At 43.1% G+C, this 21,264-nt stretch overlaps 1 protein-coding gene across 3 annotated transcripts in view; it reads left to right on the forward strand.

Annotated features, from left to right (window-relative positions):
• Positions 1-20,486, forward strand: part of RNLS (renalase, FAD dependent amine oxidase) — a 71,165-nt gene extending 50,679 nt beyond the window's left edge. For 2 of the 3 annotated variants that reach the window (XM_062637871.1, XM_062637872.1), the window contains exons 5-7: positions 2,521-2,694; positions 14,951-15,126; positions 20,191-20,486. In XM_062637871.1, the coding sequence (XP_062493855.1) occupies positions 2,521-2,694; positions 14,951-15,126; positions 20,191-20,343 (503 nt within the window). In that variant the 3' untranslated portion in view covers positions 20,344-20,486. The remainder of the gene's footprint in view (positions 1-2,520; positions 2,695-14,950; positions 15,127-20,190) is intronic. The other variant, XM_062637874.1, reaches the window with a different exon arrangement.
• The last annotated feature ends 778 nt before the right edge of the window (positions 20,487-21,264 follow it).

Genomic DNA, 21,264 nt, shown 5'->3' on the forward strand with positions numbered 1-21,264 from the left:
AGCCTCTGAAATTGGTCTTCTCCATGAAGTACAGAGGAATAATGTGGAGAGACATCTTGGAAAAAATCCACAACTAGAGAAACAACAGGATGGGGCAGAGACCTAAGAGTAGACTGGTGGGTTTTTAGGTGAGAGATTGTGAGAGTCTGCAGACCACGCATCCTCCTTTCGAAGGCACCTGTCTGTGATGAGTGGCCTCAGTATCCTCAGTGAATCTTCTCTGGTGGTTCACCAAGGCTTCTGAGACATAGTAGACTTCATGGCTTACATAGTGAGACTGTCAGAGGTCCTTGAACAGGGACATGAGTTGTGTCCCTACATATGTTGGAAGGCCACATGGAAATGTTGCCTGACTGGACTAGTCATGGCAAAGACTTTGAACTCAGAACCTGTAGACTGAAATGGTCACCCACAGATTGGTAAGATCAGTGTTGACACCAGCCCTCCTCTCCACCAGGATGGACTCAGGGGTGACACTCTCCCCTGCTTGTTGTCATCGGTATGTAAATAGACTAATAATACATGCAGCCTTGGTGCTGTTTGAGAAAGCAGTATACCAGTAGTGATGGTGGGAATGGAGCTTGATGCATATTGGTGGTAGGTAGGTTTTACAGGTTTGTGGCAGTTGTTGAGGATTTCAGCATAACTGAATGTGCTCTCAAACGTGTATCCTGCTGGAAAATGCTCTGCCAGTGGTTCTGGGCTCCTGCCCCTTGCTGGCACTGCATGACTCAGGAGTGCCTGCATCCTGGCACCATGAACAGAGGTTTGATTTACAGCCCTGGTTCCCAGACTCTCACTTTGGCACAGCAGGAAATACCAGTTTCTGGGGAGAGAATGTGCTGGTGGAGTGACTGTGAGATGAAGATTCTGAGGAGCAGCATTAGTCATGACACGGTCACGTCACACCAGTGTTCTTCTTCAAAGCACATTAACTGCAATCAGATAGAGGTAACTGTTGTGTGGGTACGGTACACAGAATCGTCCAGTCCCACCAACTCTGACTGGAGACACCAGGGCAGGGGTCTTCAGCCTAACACTGCTCCCAGCAGGTGCAATGCTGCAGCTGCAGCAAGTTGTTTGGGGCCGTGTCTGGCTGATCTCCTGGGAGTGGACAACCCCTTTAGTGGACCCTGTTAGTGATCCTGCAGAGGATTTTATCCAGTTTGTTGTTGTCTCCTTGTACTGGGGGCACAACAAATTGCAGTGTGTCCAGGTGCCAGATGTGGCCTTACCTGAGGGGAATAATACTTTTCCCTTGACCTGCTGGATGCTCTTGCACTGGGCTAGTTGGCCTTCACTGCTGTGACTCCTGGCCAGCTTGGCGTGCATGAGTCTGCAGATGCCTCTCACCTGTGGAGCCTTGCATGGAGAGCTGCCCCCTCCAGCCCACCTCAGCCTGTCCCACTCATGAGGCTGGACTGTCTTGGGGCAGGACTTCTGCTGAAGTCTTTCTGAGGATACCACTCAACACCTGGCCTGCTGCCTGTGGGAAGTGCCATGGTAGATATAGCCGTCAGCTGCTCCTTTCTTCATACAAGCTATTCATCATGTCAGTTAAATTTTACATAAAACAAAGCACCTCAGTTATTGTTCTTTCACCTCTCAATATCAAATCTCCAAACAAGCCCAACTGAGCATGCAGTTTCACATACAAGTGGGACACCATTGTGATTTTTTGTCTTTGCGCATCCTGCTCCAGCTCACAGAAGCACTGGCCATCCATTCAGTAGGAAGAAGAGATGTGGTACCTAACTCCACAATTAATCAAACTGTTGTACTTCTCTTTGGCATGAAATAAAATTGGATTTGAACGTGCAGTGAGGCTAATGCTACTTTGTACAGCTTTTTATGAAGATTATAAAATTGAGGCAAAAAGCAGATCTTACTGTAATTAGAATATATAAGAGTTAATCATAGGGAGGAGTGGATTCGTATTTGCTCTGAAATGTTTTAAACTGCTGCAAAGTACCTTCAGCTGAAGGAACTGAACTTCACTATGAACCCTTTGTGTACTGAAGTGTTTTCTACATCCATTTGAGTTGCAACACAGAAGTTGCAGGGCTGTTTTCCCCAGAGGTTCAAGAGTCCCATGTGTTCATTTTGTTGATATGTGAAGTCATTTGAGGTTTTGAAGAGTTATACAATATTTTAGTTGATGTGCTAGAGGCAACCCAAGCCGCTTATTCCCATTTATTCACCCTTTGAGAAAAGATTTGGAAAAAAGTCACCCATAATTGAAATTTCAACTCAGAAGCAACTAGGGGAGAACTGGGAGATAAGCTGTCACCAGATGGGGGAGGGTTGCATGTGGAGGCCATACTCTGCATAATGCGCCATTAAAACTTCATGAAGAAGTGTCCCAGAAAAAATGTTACAAAGCACTAGGCTTAATATTAAATTCTTCGTAGCAGTCTGGTCATTTTCAGGAAGGAATAATCAGCTTAACCACAGCATTCACATATTTAATGTTCTGAGAGAAGAGAAATTGACTTACTTTTTTTTTTTTTTTCCCCCCAGTAATTAATGAAAGTCAAAAGCAGCAACTGGAATCTGTGAGCTACTCCTCCCGCTACGCTCTGGGACTTTTCTATGAAGCCGGTACACGGATTGATGTCCCCTGGGCTGCACAGTACATCACTGATAATCCCTGCATACGCTTCATCTCCATCGACAATAAGAAACGCAATATAGGTCAGTGCTCCCATTATTTCCCCTAAACACAGTGACAATAGAGGGTGTAGATCATGAAAAATGCTGTTTAATTGAGTGTTGCTATTCTCAACAGAGCAATTATTTAACTCCGCCACAGTGGATAGCATTTCATGTCACATTTGGCCTATAATAAAATACACAATGAAAGTGGGAAGGTCCTCAGAAAATCACCACCCAGCACATGGTTTACATTACTGCATTTATAAAACCAGTGCCAGGGGATTTGAGACATCAAAATATTGCTATTCCAAGAAAGAGCTGGAGTTCCTTTTTTTAAACATTGATTCACACACATGCCAATTTATCTCCCATTATCTATTACAGTACAACTCCTGTCTGTTCTTTCCACAGAGCATGCTTGCAAGTAGTAATAAGTTATATAATTGAGGCTATTCAGTCTAATTTAGAGTTAGCCAGTGTGCTTTAATAATCACGGAGAACCCTTGGAATGGTTGCACCATTACAAGTGCAGCTTCTCAGTAAAGCTTGGAGACCAGCCCACAAGGCAGACACATCTCATCTGTTTCTGGAAGATGGCACTTGAGAAAGTATATGTTTTATTTATTAAATGTATTTCATATACCATGAATGCGTTGGCACAAAATAGCTAAAGAAAAAAACACTAGCATTTGAGTTTAATCAAGTTCATTAGGAGCTGAAACTGCTTCCCAGTTCTGTTACTTGCTCATGTTGCAATGATGCCCAGATTTAACCACATCCGTGAAGTAGGGGTAAAAGCCTACCCACCTTTGTGGTGACCTACAAAGCACTGTTACTCACTGTCCCAGAATAAGGAAGGATTTTCATAATCGACTGCTGCTAAATATGTAATTATTGCGTATTACCAAATTCACCGTGCTAAAGCATGTTGAGGTTCAGACCTGGAAGACTTCTGTTTGTAGTCTTCCGTGTTCAGCTGGGATTCGTTGTTTTCTGGCCAGTCTGCAGACATCAGTTATGTTAGAACCGTCTGGGCAGGGCACTGAAAACCTTGCCCATCACCCTTATATCTACACACTGTCACCGTGCTAGAGAACAGCTATAAGGTTGAGCATGCCTTCCCTCTTTTTACCGTAAACATGCAATTTGATGTAATAAGCTATCATAAGGATGTATCACAGTATAGCAGCAGTCTAGTGGCCAGGACCTCCGAAGATCTCTGCTTCAGCTCCCATTCACAGCAGGCTGTGCTAGCACAAGGTCGGGGCAGCTGTTCTTTAGTCTATCTGAGCTTAAAAATAAAAAAAACAGAACGGAGATCCCCCACATTGCTGGTGACGTGTCCCATGGTTGCACCTCTGCTGGAAGAAGGGATGCTTCTTGATCTTCAATCTGAACTTCCCAAGGTTCAGCCTGTGGATATCGCCCCCTGTTCCATTGCCTGCCTCTACCAGTTGAAGACTCACAGTTCTTCAGGTTGGAAAGGACGACTAGAGGTTGTCTGGTCCTATCCCCATGCAAAGTTTGAATTTAGATCCAGCTGCAAAATTCTGTCATGTTGTTCAAGGTCCTGATGTGATGTGATTTGCCGCCTTCGTACTGCTGGCTTATATTCAATGGTTGATCCACCAATAACCAGCAGGATCTTTTCAGAAAGGTCTGTTGCTTAGCACAGTTAATGCATAGGGTTGTCCTGTGTCAGACACAGGACCTTGCAGTCCTTGTTGTGGTGATTGCAAAGTTCAAGTTGGCTCTTTCAAATATGTCCTTCTTTGCACCAAAGCCAGCTGGGTAGCAATAGCTCTTGAATTGCCTCCAGAGACAGTAGTTTATGCTGGGAGCAAAGGTGTTGGAGAGATGAATCAAGTCACCAGTGTGGAAGCCCAGTTTTATTATTTTTCTTAAGAATTTAGCCTGTTGGTCTGAAAAGAAGGAAAAGGTTTTGAAACAAAAGAACGGCTGAACTGGGCAAAATAAAGATGCAGCTACCCTGATATGCTTTCTCCAGGAGGGACCAATAGTGAATATGTAAAAAAAAGTCTAAGAAAAGCCAAATACAGAGTGATTTTATTTTTTCTCTGGCATTGTTTCCTTGTAACTGACAATACGCAGCTGGAGATTTTCTTGCATGTAAGATTATATTGCCATTGTTGTGTTTGATGATAAGTACTTGATAGTTGATAGCACCTACTGGTGTTGTCAGTCCCTGCTGCCTGATTCTAGCTGTGCCGAAGAAGACAGCCCAAGGGAGAAATTCACCTGTCCTTTCCTCAACTGCTTGCATATATTAGCTCAAAGTGCCACCAACAAATATGGAATTATAATGGAATTATTGAATACCGAATATGGTGTCTTTGCTGTCTCCAAATGCAGTTTAACCAAATAGAAAGTGTATTATTTGTGCCATATTGTTAATATATAGAAACAACCAGAACGTAAGTGTTGACACATACCTTTCTCACTGCAATTTCCCTCGTATTGTGGAGGGATCTGTTTATATGAACAAAATTTTCCAAGAAGAACAAATTATATGCCTTCACAGGGCTGAAACAAGCTGGGGGCCAGCAACTGAAGATGGGTTCTTTCTGGAAGGTCTCTCCTTCTGAAATATAAACAGTCAACCAGCTGCCTTGACTGTGCTCTCTTCCAATGAACTTGCATTTTGCAGATTTACACTTTGTTCCAGGAAAAGTAGTACTTGGGAGACAGCAGTACATGTTAGCTGCAGCAGTATTTCTGGCTGTGAGCTCTTGAGTGGAGCACATGAGGGTTGGAAGGCATGCCTGTATTGTGTTCAGTAATGCTGACATAAAGAAGTATAAAAATCAGAAGTGATCACCAAGCGATTCACTTTAAATGCATGCACAGCTCTGCTGAAAGTAGAGATACACACACACATACATACTTCAAGAAGTCATGGGCAAGAGGAGCTGAGTGTGAAATTTATTTACATATGTGGAGTGCTGCAGCCAAAACACTTGAATATGAAGTTCCTTTATGCTTGTTCTAGCACATATGCAAATATTTTGCATTTGTATTTTTCTTTCCATGCTCGTGACCTCCAGAACATTTCAGTGGGGGGTACAGCAGCACCTTGCTGTCCTTTGTTCACCCTTTTTTTTTTTCTTTTTGGTGGGGGAGGGGGGGTCCCATTGCCCCACTCATCATACTTCCCATTCTTCCATTCTTCAACCTTGATTGGTTGTGATTCATCTGAAGAATATGGTGGTGAAAATGAAAATGTAAGCATTCAGAGAGAGACAGCAGAAATGCTCAGGCTAAGATTTATGTTGGATCTCCTGGGTGAAGCAGCTGAGATCTTTCAGGGTAGTCATCCTTCCCAAAAAGCCATCACCTTCTCCAGCTGATTTCTTGTCCTGGGTTCAGCAGTAGCAGTCATTTTTCTCCTTCTTGGTAGCTGGTGTAGTGCAGTGTTTTGACTTTCGGCCTGGGAACAGAGCTGATAACAAGAATGTTTTGGTTTGGCCAAGGACTTTGTGAGCCTCATGCTCTGCCAGGGAGGAGGGGAAGCCAGGAGGAAGCAGAGACAGGACACCTGACCCAAGCTAGCCAAAGAGGTATTCCATACCGCAGCATGTCATGGCCAGGATGTAACTGGGAGTTAGCCAGAAGGGCTGGGAGACTGCAGGGTTGGAGGAGGTATGGGTCGGTGCTTGGTCGGGCCTGGGGAGTGAGTTATCGGTTGGCTGGTGGTGAGATGTTGTATTCTCTTCCCTTGTTATTTCCTTTATCATTGTTATTATTGGTGGCAGCAGTAGTGATTTGTGTTATACCTTAGTTACTAAACTGTTCTTATCTCAACCCGTGGGAGTTGCATTCTTTTCAATTCTTCTCTCCGTCCCTCCGGGAGTAGGGGGAGGGAAAGAAGGGGGAGAGTGAGTGAACGAGTTGCCTGACTGGGTTTAAACCACATGTCTGAATGGTCCCACTTCCACCATTCCTCCCCTGTGCCATATACACTGCCCCTGTGTATATTCAGTTGTATATTATTTCTCAAGCACCTGCATGCATGCATCCCTCCATTGCAATAATCTTAAGAGGGAAGATTGCTTTGCTGCCCATCAGATGGGGCTGCAATGCCTATCACATGGTGTACATCCTCAACAGATAGAGGAGCATGGCTGCAGTTCTCTAAGCACAAGTAAAACTGACTAATGGATCAGACACAAACTGAAATTTGATTTTTCTGGTGTTTCTACACATACTTTGATGTATCTGCAGTTAAGGAGATTTATTTAACCCTTGTTACCACCTCAAATACTAACATTTTAGTTAACAGCTTTGAACTATAGAAATCCAAATGAAATAGCTGTAGCTTTCTGATAAGGGACTCTTCATTAAACACGTAACTATCCAGAAAAATAGCTCCATCTATATGGAATCTACCTAAAGGCAAGTAGTGTAGCCCTCAAAGAATAAAAGGGAAAGTCTAGCCCTCACTGTGAAAGTCCCAACTGTCCTTTTCATTTCTGTGAGATACCGTAGTCCGTTTTGACTCATTTGTTAAAGCAGAGAATAAAACTTTCTCTTACACAAGTTTCACGTTTTATCAGTGAAATACCTGAAACAGCCTTGTTGATATAATTATACAATAGAATGGGTTTGTTAGCAGAGCTGGTGAGTTGCAGTCTAATTCTGTAGAAATCTCAGCCTTTGCTTGCTCTTAGAGTTGCACACTTCCCCCAGGACCACTGGCACCTTGCTGTGTTGTGATGAGCTGCAGAGCTCTGAATCGCTGCTTGTTGCATGGCACTTGCAGACTCATAAGACCTCTTCTGGCTAGGATATATGGCAGCATCCCCTCTATTTTTCTTTTCCCCTTGATTTCTTTATGCAGACTGCTCAAGGGCTGCTGGTTCTTCAGACATCTAATGTGTAATGGTATTCTTTAAATCATAAGTTCGCATTGAACGTAACTCTCATCAGCATGTCCTATGAACTTCTGTAATGGAGAACAAGCCATCTTTCTGATAGTCCAGGGGGGTGAAACAGAGCAGCCTGACTTCTCAGAGTTTTGTCTTTGTTTACACTGTTAGAGAGGAATTGAATCTTCTGTGATGGACTAACCCTTGCTGTGATGGGGAGGAGGTAGTGTGCCTGACCCTGGCACAGCTTAGTCTGCTGGGTGGGGAAGGCACCCAGGGAAGTCCCTGGCAGCTCTTCTTGGCAGCACATTACCACCATTAGTTGGCTTCATTGTGACACAGCCTAGTTCCTTACAGATAACTATGGGTGACATCTGTTTTCTTCTCAATTTACGTGGAAGTATCAATAGTGAAGCTGTTGTTTCTGTTTTCTGTACTGCTGTTACCACTGTAATCTGGAGCGTGTTGATCCTCTGAGAAGGAAGGCTTTTTGCATCAGCTGAGGATCTCAGCTGCTGTTCTTAAAACTGCGTCTCTGTCTGCAGAGGTAATGTGCTTAAGCATTACTTAAGAAAGAGCCTACAAGAGCTGTATGTTGAATTCCCTGTGTGGTATGAATGAATAGTAAATATTTGTGTGATTGGCTGCCTCAAACACCCCATAAATATTTATAGCTGGTCATTGGGACAGTGGGAATTCTTCAGTATAAAATATTTCAAGCCATATCTAAGTAATACTGCAGTCTCTGCATCTCTTTACATTCTGGAGACTAAAGATAGATGACAGATAAAGACGGAATATTTTGCTTCAGGATTGCAAAGTTATATAATTTAAAGGGAAGATTCGTCTTGCAGGTTTTCAGGATCAGTGTAATTCTTGAGTATCCTTTTTAATTTTAAAATACACATGCCTTTATCTTCTCAGTACTGACATGAGAACTTTTAGGAAGATGGAAGAGTTATAGAGTTATTTAGGTTTTCACCTCATTACATGGCCAGTTTCTTCATAATCCCCTGCCTGCACTGCCTTCCTTTTAGAAAGCTAATAATGAAGCTGCCTGTAAGGATAATGGAATACCCAATTTGTGAATATAAAAAAGTTAGTGCCGTTCTTTACATGGAGTCTTCCAAAATGTGCTTTGCAAGACAGAGCAGATTTTATTCCAGGGAGAATACAGGACCTTATGAACCGCAAGAATTTCTGAGGATAACTTGGAAAGCTTGCTAACTGTTTTGCTGAATAGCAGTATGGCATTTTGAAAGCAAACCTCTATCTCGCTTGCTTGCTTGCTAGGTGTGGTAAAGTTAATCCTGTTCTTTCTTTTATTTTAGATACAGTTTTATAAGGCCTACATGCATGTCTTTTGGCAGCTTGCTGACCCCTTCCAGGGAGTAAGGATACAGTTCCAGCATCTATGCTGCCCTCCCTATTAACCCATCAGTATTTCCTTTACAGCCTAGCTTCGAGGGTTTGTTTGATGTGGCAGTGATGAAGCCCTTCCCCTTCTCTTCATGCTACCCAGGACCAGAATGGGTTTTGGATGGCAAAACACATCTCCCCAGTAAGATTCAAAAATCCTGAGGGGCAGGAAGCAAAACTATCTCTTGTTTTTTTGTCAATATCTGTTCTGACTTCAGGTTTTCACAGAACCATAGAACAGTTTGGGTTGGAAGGGACCTTCAAAGGTCATCTAGTCCAACCCTCCTGACCTTGGCATAGATTCACCAGGGAAGAGTAGCTTTTACATTTTGCAAGGGCAAAGATTTTTGTGGACAGAAGTTATGTTTTGTTTTATTGAGGTGTTTATCCTTTGGTGATCTTTCCTTCCCCTTCCTTCCCTTAGACTGATGGTAAGGAGGACATGGCCACCACAGAAGCTGACTTTAAACTGACTTTAAACATCTGAGAACTTCCCAGGACAGAAGAAGGTCCTCATGGGAGAACTTGGCACCAGGGGCTGTTCACATTGTCACTGTCCTGCAATACAGAGTGTGTGGAGGAATTTGCCCACAAGTCTTTTTATCTCACCATAACAGTGACAGCTGCACTTTTAGCCCAAGCACCTTTGCTGAGCAGCTTCACCCAGGACACTGTGCTCTTCTATCCTACCTATTATCCTACAATAAATGTGTTATTCAAAGCTAGGAGCCACCTTTCTGATGCCAGATGCTCTTGAGCCACAAGCCACTATGCTGAAGATGCGGCCCTGGGCTTTGTTCTCTATGCTTTTCCTCAGGACATCTTTTAGTAGCCCCATCCTTTTCCTGAAAGCTAATACTCCTAACAGGCTTAATCCTGCATAAATTCTTGCTGTCAGCAGTGTGTCCTCTTTTTTACCCAGGCTGTGTGATTCTTCTAGCTGGGATTTAATGACGAGTGTTGAGACAGTCCCAAAACATTAAGAAGCTGATGGCCACCTTCTGCTTACAGTCCAAACAGCTTTCCCCTCATTTCCAGGTTGTAGGTTAAAATTCAGTTTCCCCAGAGAGTTCAACATGGGGAGACTTTGCCAGTACTTAATTCAGTTATAACTGGCTGAAGTGCAGTGTATGGTGAACTCTAATTGCTTTCTTGCTTTGTGTCCTTGACACCCCTTCCAGATAGTTCATACGTCTTCTACCTGTGACAGCTTCTCCTTCACAGTACTCAGTGTTGGAAGTCTTCCTTGTCTGTTTTCATGGGCTTATACAAACCTACCAGGCCCCAGTTGGAGGCAGCAGGGTTGGGGCTTCTGGTCTGACCCTGCTCCCAGCAGAGCAAACATCACAGCTATAGCAGGTGTCCAGCTGAATCAGAGTAGACCTCAAGGATGGAGACCCCACCACCACTCAAGGCCCCATCCTAGGAATGCCCCACTCCCATGGGAAAGGGCTGGATCCTCATGTCCAGTTGGGATTTTCTGTTGTTGCAGTTGTGCCTATTGGCTCTTGTCCTGTTGCTTTGCACTTCTAAGAAAAGTCTGGCTGTGTCATCTCTGTCACCTTCCCTTTAGGATGTGGAAGATGTGGTTAGAACCTCACTTTTCAATTCCCCACTTACTTAATTCTGCATTTGTTTTATTTCCTGTATTTTCAATTCATCCATTTCCTTTTCCATGTATGTGGTTTCAGACTTGCTAAGAGGGGAAGACACTGCTGATCAGACTGACAGTGCAGCTGGACTTTTGCCCTAAGGTGCTTCAGCATCTCCCATAAGGTCTTTGTGAACTAGACTTTTCTGTGGGGGAGTGGTGGAACTTCATACTTTGAGACCAAAAAAAAAGGGATTTATTCATCTCTACTACTTTGCTTAGCCTTGCAGGCTGCTCAGAATGAGCCAAGACATCCCAAAGATAGTGGCCGTGTTAAATCTGGGGCCCACATCAGAGCCTGACTCCACCACTCTTCCCATCCCCATGAACAAGCTATTCCACGTTCTGCAAGGTCTGCACAGCCTCAGCTACTGCTGCTGGGCCTGGCAGGGATGTAGCAGCTGCTGTGACACCTTCCCTGTCACAGAGTGGATGCTGGGCTGGATCAGCCAGAAATCATGCAGTTCTTTTCTGTTTACATGGACCTTGAAAGTTAAGTGTTTATTCTCACATTTCTCGCTTTGCATCTACTATCCTGTGTTGGTCATGTGCAGTGCAGCAGAACAAAAGAAATTAACAGTAGAATGAGGAAAGCTTAATGCAGAAGGGAAGGAAATCTGTAGTTAGGGTATTGCATATTCCCTGTGCCATGGAGGAAAGTCTGAAGCTTGGTCAGAAACTATGTCTGCCAAACTGCTGTTGCTGCACAGAATGATACCAGCACTTTCCTTCCTGGCTGCAGCCTCAACAAGGTCTCTGCACAAAAAGTCACTTTCTTCCTGGTGCAAATCAACAGGCAGACCAGAAGACACGGGGTAGGCACCAGTGATGCAGCTCACAAAGGAAGGAGAGCCAGGCACAAGTTTGTTGCTTGTAGTTTTTCACTGGGGTCCCTCAGCAACTGCTGCCAACTCTGGCAAGGTGGCTCCTTGCTCATTATGCAAGTAGGTATAAGCTACAGCCAACTCTGCCATCTCATTCAAGGTGTGATCTACCTGGCATCTTATGCCTTCCACCGCATCAACTGATCAGACTAATTGCCATGCAGCTGGGAGAAGTTGAAAGCTCTTATTCTGCTTCCATTCACCCTTAGATCATTACCCCTCACACTGCCAAGTGTTCTTGGGCATGCCACATCTCCCATGCTACTTTGTCATCTACTAGCATGACTGTAGGTGGCTTGCATTCTTGCCACAGATGAAAGAAATTAAAATCTCATGACAAGCCCTGCCAGAAGCTATAATTTTTAAGCTAACTGTTGCAGCCTAGGGAGAAAAATGATGGTTTTATCTCTGCCGTGGCTGAACAGTCGCTCATACCCAGTGGATCAAGGGTGAGATACACCCATTGTTTTCAGGGAAAAGTGTATTTTAAACTGCCCTCTAAGCCAGTGTTTTTGCAGGAGAAAGAAAAGGGCTTCAGGCTAAACTTGATCCTTGCAGGCTGCATATTTCAGTACTGGAAGGCTGTGACTCAGTGGCCTCTGGAAGCCCTCCAAGCTATCAGTAGCTCAAAGGAGAAATCAAAAACTGAACGAATTGCCTGTTCTCCTGAAACTTGTTTTGTACATGCTGTGGAAGAGATGAGAGATTTGAAAGAAGGCGGCCCTGTCCAAAAACCATTGGCTATAGCAAGTCACAGCAAGCAATGAGTATTTATGTTATTAAAAAGTTAGATGTCTTTTAGTGAGCCTATTTGCCAAGTTTATGTGGAAGAATTTGCCAGAATACCATGCACACTGTAATAAATTCCAACACACCTAATAGGCTTCCCTACTTGGTCTGCTGTCCCTGAATCTGTATGTAGGAATGTCAGAATACCTGTTTTCTCCCCCAAAATGGGAAGGAGAGACTGAGTAGCATTTCTGGTGCTTTTCCAGACAACTGGAAAAGCTGTGTGAACACAGATATGCCCTGTGCTAGCCTGTGAAACCAGGCTTTGGGATGGTAGGAGAAATCTCAGGAAGATGAGGCTGAGGCTGAGGCTGAGGCTGGATGTTAGGCAATCAGTTAATCAGAGCTCAGGGAAGAAGGTGGCCTGTTTGATTGACTCTGCTTCTAGACAAGAGTGATCTTTGTTTCGTAGTACTTAGTCCCCAGATCTGCCTTGCCTTCATCCCAAATCCATTGTTGGGTGGGTATGTTGGGCCTGTCCATCCCCAGTAGCTCAGGCTTTCAAGCCCAAGATACAAAGAGCAAAATCAGCACCTCAGATTATAGGAAACAAACTCAGTTTTTAGACACTTCAGGAAATCGCCCAGGAAAAGAGCTGTAGTACTTGCTGAAAACAGAGCTTGCAAGCCCAGCCCAGGGAGTGAAGTGAATGATCTTCTGCTCTTAGGAGTGCCTTATGTAGAAAAGGAGAACTCTAAGAAAAAGCAGCACCATGGCTCGGTGCCTGCAGACATGGGCTGTAAGGGTGCATTTCTGAACACAACCAGGAAACATCTTCCCGCCTTTTTTGCCACATTTTCACAGTTTTTGAGAGCAAGGGCTGACTGAGCTGTCAACCCAAGAGACTCATTAAGGGATCCTTCCTTAAGTTAAGGACGTTAAAGCCATTTCTTTCATGCTTGCTGTGGGTGCTAGGACTCGGTACTGCTGCACCTCAGTAGTGTCTTCTGAAGTATCAGCCCAGGACAGAAAGCTTATCAGAAAAAGGCATTTTGGTTGCCTTTGAAAAGCTGGAATTTGTCATCTTCTCAAAGGGAATTTCCAGCTGGAGGAGCTGGAGCTGGACATCACCAACAGAGAGATAAAGAGTTCTATCAAGGTTGGTATCTGATGGCCAGAACTAATCAGAAAGTGTTCAGCTGCCTCTTTCTTTGTGGATCCTTTGGTCATAAAATGCTCATTTGCTGAAACTAAAATGTTTTTCTAGGAATGTGCCAATTCAAACATTTAGCTTCCAAAAGGTGAAATTTCAGTTTGACGGCGTGAGAGGGAATTGCTTAATTTAACAACCAGCTTGTCGAGTTTGAGCTCTCAGCTGAAATACAGCAGACCCAGGTTGTGTCCTTGCACCAGCAAACGCATCCTGCTTATTTGAAGTGAAACAACCCCAGTAGGAGTGGCTCACACAAGAATCTTCTGGGTCCTCATCATGCTTTGGCACAGGGAAATCACTGAGCCTGAAAATCCCCTATTCTGGGCAGTGTCTCTGGCCACTGGTTGTTGGCTCTCCAGGTGTCTGTAAAGTGCCAAGCCAACATGCCATCAGGGACCAAAGTCCCTTGCTGTAGAGCACCTACAATCAGCCCCAGTCGTAATGAAGCTTGACTAAGTCTGTTGGGATGAACCCCAGCACTTGAGGTGCCTTCAGTTCCTCCCCTGACACTGCAGCCTGGTTGATTTTTAAGGGACAACTTGTTCTATTTTTTAATTTTTTTTTTTTTTTCTGTTTTGCTCATTTGCACGTATGTGCCTGAGGGCAGAAGTTATTGAAAGTTCACACTCCCCAACACGTGCATGTCGACGAATGCATTTCGATTTCCTGAAAGTTGCTAGAGCAGCAAAATTTGAGTTGTGTTCACTTGTGCAGGACAAAAGGAAGTGCTGATTTCTCAATCTAACCTGCCCTGGCTTCTGTTCCACTTCTTCCCTTCCATGAAGATAAAGTATTGGTTTTGTTCTAGTCTTTCAACCATGTAAACACTGTTGCGTGTTAAATGCCTTAATCTTACCACACAGCTGGATGAGCTTCAGGCTTTTTTAAAGGGTTTCCCCTTTTCCATTGCCAGTGATGTAATGAGTTCCAGATGCTAGTGTAGCCCCTTGAGAAACCTCACCTCCAACCCAACTACGTTGCAGATGAGTGGCAGCAGCCACATGCCTCCAAGTGCACTGCTGTTGTAGGGGCAGCAATTCTTACTATTTGTAAACCTGGATGGAAAAATGTCTACAAATTGCATGTTTTTTCTTGTTGTTCTCTTTTGAAAGTTTGCCACGATTACCAGGTGGTTGCCCTCTTTGTAGAGCCTGTTAAAATGCTTTGGAGGAAACGGGAAGAGTTGACTTCCAGTGTGTTCCTTGCTCCTTCCAGCTGCTACTTACAGGGTATAGGAATGCCTTGAGGTTCCTCTAGGAGATGTGTACAACTAGGGTTATTGCAATGGGAAAACCATCACAGATTTCACAAAAAGCCTGTATTTCTTCACTGTGCTTCTTGTCAACAACTTGTGTTGTTACTCCTTGTGTTTTTTTCCAGCTGGAGGAACACAGTGGTGCCACAGATATTTTTGTTCTTGAGTCCTGGGCTAGAGGGACATTGTCAGCATGCAGGGAAGGCAGGTATTAATAAGTAATCTTTTGAAAACATCTCTCTCTCTTCTTTATTTCAGAGTCTCCTGAAATTGGGCCCTCAGTTGTAGTTCACACAACTGTGACGTTTGGAAGTGAATACCTGGATTCAGACCCTACAGAGGTGCAGCAGTTAATTCTCAGTTACCTGGAGAGGATTGTGCCATCCCTACCTAAACCATCCAGCATCAAGTGTCAGAAATGGAGATACTCCCAGGTACTCTCAGGTGGTATCAGTCAGCTGGGAGGATGCTGCTGGGGTAGTGCTGTAGTACAGACTTTCAGGGCATCGCAAGAAACAGGGCATCATACAACTCAGTGGTTTTCATCCTCAGTGAGCAAGAGGGAACGGGATAGTTGCTTGATATCCATAATACATTCTTCCACGTAGCCATGAACAGCACCTAAGGCTGGCCAACAACAGCCAGATCATTTCTAGTCATCTTTTTTATGTAGTGGACCTTGATCAAAGGTACATTGCAGCACTCCTGGCAAGCAGAGACAGGAGCAGTGCACAGGAAGTATATCCCACATGCTTCAGTGGGATTTTAGCTGATGTTTAAAAATACGACTTGATCTGTCTCTTCTGTATATGAAAGTACGTGGCATTATTAGCAAAATTCCCAGTTTACCGCAGAGTAGCAGAAGTCCTTGCATTCAGACGTACTAACTGTTATTGTTTGATTTGATCCAGTTCAATTTAATAGTATGTTATGCAAAAAATATTTTAAAGTAAACTACTTAAGAGTAATAATAGCAAAATGTGTATATTTTACAGACTTCTTTTAGAAATCCAAGGGAATTGTTGGCAATTTTCTAAAGTATTGGAGTGTATCTACGTGTTTACCAAAGCCTCTTAAGTTAAATTACATTGGTGAAATTCAGTGTGGAAGTTGATGCAAAATATTTACTTAAAGCAGTCCCCTAAAAATTTTTCATCTTATGAAATCTGGAAAAGTTACTGGAGATGACTGTTGTGAAGTCTGCTCATACCCTTTGATCTGCATCCAGTTTAGAAACCTGGTCTCATTAACACAAAGTTTATTTTTCTGACTCATACAAAAATCGTGGTGTGTTTTCTATGTTGCTCTTTATCAGTTCTCGGGGTTTTTTCGCTAGTAACAGTATCTTTGTACAGTTGTCACTCTTACATTATCTTTTTCTGGTTGTGACTTCTGCTCTTTCCTTCTGTTCTGTTACCTGCCTGCTGCAAACTACTTGTGAGGACAAGTATCTTTCCAATAGACAGACGTTTGGTTTACCCCTCTGGAAAGGGAGTACTAAGTAACAAGTATTTTTAAACAGAATTAGTACACCCCAGATACTGCTGCTATCACAGAGCTCTATCATAAAATTTGTCAAAGTCAGCTGCTTTGTTTATGTCTGCAATGAACGGGCTTAATCTGTGTTTTCCTTGCCCTACTTGCACTTTTAGCATAGTGTCAAAAGTGACATGTGAGCATATGCATCATATATGGCCCATTCTGATTCATTTCACCATGAAAATATAGAATCATAGAATAGTTAGAGTTGGAAAGGACCCTAAGATCATCTAGTTCCAACCCCCCTGCCATGGGCAGGGACACCTCACAGTAAACCATGTTGCCTATGGCTCTTTCCAGCCTGGCCTTGAGCACTGCCAGGGATGGAGCATTCACAACTTCCCTGGGCAACCCATTCCAGTGCCTGACCACCCTTACAGGAAAGAATTTCTTCCTTATATCCAGTCTAAACTTTGCCTGTTTAAGTTTGAACCCGTTACCCCTTGTCCTATCACTACAGCCCCTAATGAAGAGTCCCTCCGCAGCATCCTTATAAGCCACCTTCAGATACTGGAAGGCTGCTATGAGGTCTCCATGCAGCCTTCTCTTCTCCAGGCTGAACAGAGTAGAGGGGCAGGATCACCTCCTTTGACCTGCTGGTCACACTCCTTTTGATGCAGCCCAGGATACTGTTGGCTTTCTGGGCTGTGAGCGCACACTGAAGCTGGCTCATGTTCATTTTCTCATTGACCAACGCCCCCAAGTCCTTCTCCGCAGGGCTGCTCTGAATCTTTTCTCTAAATGAATAAAGGAAAATACAAGAATGGCAGTTAATTTCTTGCTACTGAATAAAAAAATACTGCATTCTCAATTGCATTCTACCAAACAACTATGCTTTTTGTAGCCTTTCAAAATTATGGCCATACAGGATTTATTATAATCAAATCTTTTGCTTCATCTTTTAGAGGCAGCTGGAACAGTGACTGTAGGAATTAACTCTGATTTTCCACAACTGCTTCAAAACTATTCTCTCCCTAAATCATTAGGTGTGTGTTCTGTTTATCTTTTTAAAAATTGCATCCAGATATGGTACCGCTGAATGATACTTTATTATTTTCTCTAACCACTGTGCAATTTACAGCTCGTCCCACCTTTTTCTCCTGCCTCTGTGCCTGCTTTTGACCATGCTGCTGCTAACCAATACCACTGACTTCAGCAGCTGCTTGTGCCTTATGGCTGTGTCACAGGAGGAATTATCACCAGTCTCTAGTTCAGTGGATCAATGTCAGTATGTCTTAGATTGCAAACAGGTCAGTGTAGGTCAGATCTGTTATCTCAATAAAGAGATCTCTAATGCCACCCTATAAAATAATCACTACCTAAATTAAATATCTGGGACAGAGCTCCCTCTTTCTCTTAAAGCTATATTTGCTTTCAGTTATAATAAGCTGTTGCCACAGAAGCAAAGGGAACTGATAAGATAGGTGGATGTTTCCCTTGACTCTTAGACAGGATTTATCCTACTTGTTAATTAAATCTGCCTGTAACATCCTTCACATGGCCAAACACAATCCTGGGATTAAAATGCAGACATTATAATTATCCATGGCAGATGAGAGATTAGGACTTCCAGACTTCTACTGCTGCAGTTCTGGATCCTCTGCTTTAATTACACTACGACACTATTAGTATTCAGAGCCAACAGTCCCAAACCCATCATGTTGCTTTGGCAGAGTCACTTTATATGTATAAGGGATACTGGGAAAACACAGAATCATGGAAATTTGACCTCTTCAGAGGGGATGCCAGAAGGGACCTCTTCATGTCTCTAGTCCAACCTGTTGTTCAAAGCAGAACTGTCATCAGTACTAGGTGACCTCAACCATGGCTTTGACTAGCTGAGTCTTGAAGTCTTTAAGGATGGAGATCCAACAGGCTGGGCCATATGGCTGAGGGTAATTTGGAATTTATGTTGAACAACACCTTCAGAAAAACTTAAAGGGTAGGATCATTTTTTTCCCCAGTCCCTATATTTAGAGTGTGGCCTTTACTATATTTGAGCACAAGATCTTCCACACAGTCAAGAAGATGCAGGCTGAGATGTGAAAATACTCATCCTGTGGTCAAACCAGTATGACAAACCAGAAGCTGTTTGGTACAGTCAGCATCAAATACGCACTGGGTAGTCAAGAAGGAAGGACACTCAAAAAGCCTTTTTCTGCTAAACCTTTCTTTGTTGTTTATGCTTAGTGACCTCAATCTGGAAGAAAAAATCGGGAATAAACTACTGACCTAAAATTAGTGCTGAGAAAGACAGTCTCCAGCTGGATTTACCATACATGGCTAGATTCTTCTGCTAAGTTAAATAATGGAGAATTGGTTGCAACTGGCTGCAACTTAATTTCAGATAATTACCTCCTTTAGAGGTAATAGAGATGCTAACTTGCCAGTAACACAAAATGCAGCCAGTAACATAAATGTGAGTGTTTTGCAGCTGACCCATACTTGGAAATGGCAGATAACAGAATGGTACTGGCTAGCTTAGTGTACATTTGAATCAACGGAAAAATTTCTTGGACTGAACAGGATGCCTTGGACTTCAGGTCTTGTTCACCAAAGCTGGCAGTTGTATGATGGGATACAGTAATGGTTTACTGCACAGGAATCCAAAACATTTCTTTGGACCAAAAGATGTGTTTGGATCTAAAACATATCTTTGGATCAAAGGCAGAAAGTCAAGAAACAACTGAAAAAAATTGTGCTCATCACTCTTTATGATCTTTAGGGTTTGATCACTGTTGCTGGTCTCCTGCTGTGCTCCTGCTCTTTCATCTGTTTCTTTCTGTCTTTCTAGATGTTTTTTCCTCTTTTTCAGTATTTCATCCTTATGGGTCTTGTTGGGTTTTTTTTTCCTTTTCTCAGACTATTTCTTCACACCTTCCTCCTCTCATCACTTCATCATCAAGTTGTCCCACATTTTATTATCTTTTTTATCCTTTCTGCCTGAGTTTGCCTTGCTCTCGTGTTTATCCTTAGGCCATTGCTGCTGCCTTATCTCCATTCTGAGATTCAACAGTGCTGCTCTGGGATGCACTGGTTTAGTGCAGTGTGGACACTCAGGTTTGAAACAGGCTACAACAATGTGTGACACAGCCAAGCATGGTAAAAACACAAATGATGTATACTTTTATTCTGCCATTTGACATACTTTGGTATTTGTCGTGAAATACAACATCAAAAGGTCTTGTTCTCCACATGAATTCCAGGTATCTTCAGATTAATAGGTACTGGCCAAAGCAAAGTCCATACCCTTTTAGAAATATTATACAGAACTGCTCAAGAGCTGCCACTCCACAGATAAAAGTTTAATTGAGGGTGAAGTGCCAGGGAAATTATATTGAAAATGAATACAGTACATATATTGAGAATGATATTAAATATTTGTTAAAGCAACTTCATTCAGAACTTGTCCCATGCTACTTACAGAGAGGGTGTTGGTTGTATCTCTAGCAGTGTCTAAAATTTGTTGTGCTACTCAGATGAAAAAGGAGACCAGCATAACAGAGCTGGAGACAGGGTGGGTTGTCCCAAGGCTATGTGTATGCTTATTCAGCAACATGGAGCATAGGCAGGTCATCATGACAGTTATTACAAGCCCACCTTTACTGATGTGAGATCGTTTATCTTCATACCTTTTGGCTTAGAGATCTCCATACCTCATTTATCCAGGGTCAGGCAATTCATTTCTGCTGAGACCGATGGAGAATGAGACAGGGCAGGGCTGTAAAGTTTCTAAATTTCCACATATAGGAAAGCTTTATTTTAATTATTTAACTCCAGAAGACAAATACCATATTTTGCTATGGTATGCTGATCGTTGATGCTTGGACCTACAGTCTGGGGTGGAAGGGGTTCTTTCTTTGAAGGCATATTTCTCAGGAATACAGACCTTTCTGGTGTGAAATTCAGGTAAATAAACCACTCTATTTTCCATCTCCATGTATGCTTTTCTTTTGCAGGTTACAAAAGCTGTGCCAAATTCTCTGGGACAAATGATTCTTCATACTCAACCTCTCCTGGTTTGTGGGGGCGATGGATTTACTCGTTCCAACTTTGATGGCTGCATAGATTCTGCTATGAGTCTTGCAGAGGTTGTGAAGTCTCGTTTATAGCAATTACAAAGTCAGCTGCTAAATTTAGTCTAGATTTATGATGAACTTTACTATATTGGATTGAATTCTAGTTTGGTGTTAACATTACTGGCCTCTATCTTGCAAAAATAAATAAAGGAAGATCTATTGTTGTGCTTTAATAATTATTGGGATGGAATTGAATTTAATTTTATGTGGTTACTTTGCTTGAAGTAGAGCTTTTTCTGGCTCTAGTCAGAAGCACTGAGCTTCAGACAATCTCCTGATACTTTTACAGCCCCTGAAAATTATGTCAAGGAGGGGAACCTGAATTAAAACAGCACAAAACCCCATGGAGCTGCAGAGTTTACTCCTCCAAGCATTTTGAGCCCTGGAAGTGACAGAAGGAACATGCACTATTGATCCCAGAGCTTTCATGCGTACATGCAGGTATTTCTTCTGGTGCAGATCAGCCTTGGTCATGGGTTGTGTTAACATGGTGTTGGCCATGTGGAATCAGTGATGGGGCATACCTTGCTATGCTTTTCAAGTTGCATGGCCTATGCAAGGTCTAACCATGTCTCCAGGCATGGACAACGTCTAAATGAGGGATAGTAGTTTTCTGCTGATCAGCTTTCTTTGCCCACAGTTTTCTGGAGTCCTGATTGTAGATTGCTGGAAGAGCTCATTTAAGAGTTCAGTGGTGTTACTGGCCATGGTGTGCCACTGAAATATGGTGCCTGTCCTGGATGCGGTCTAAACAGTATCAGCCCAGTTGTGCTCATAAAAGCAAGAATGTTAAAGAGAAGACATGCATGCTTCTCACAGCAACAGAACTGCTATCCCAAAGTCATCTTGGGAATAGACACTGACATCTGGGCTGTGACATGAGCTTAACACAGTAAAGCAGACTGGCCAGGAAAGTGGGTGAACTTAAAATAATTCAGTATTTGCCAGTGCATT

This window comes from Pezoporus occidentalis, unplaced genomic scaffold, assembly GCF_034315485.1.
Source record: "Pezoporus occidentalis ecotype Australia unplaced genomic scaffold, CSIRO_AGI_Poc_V1 ctg54, whole genome shotgun sequence".
Taxonomy (NCBI): Eukaryota; Metazoa; Chordata; class Aves; order Psittaciformes; family Psittacidae; genus Pezoporus; species Pezoporus occidentalis.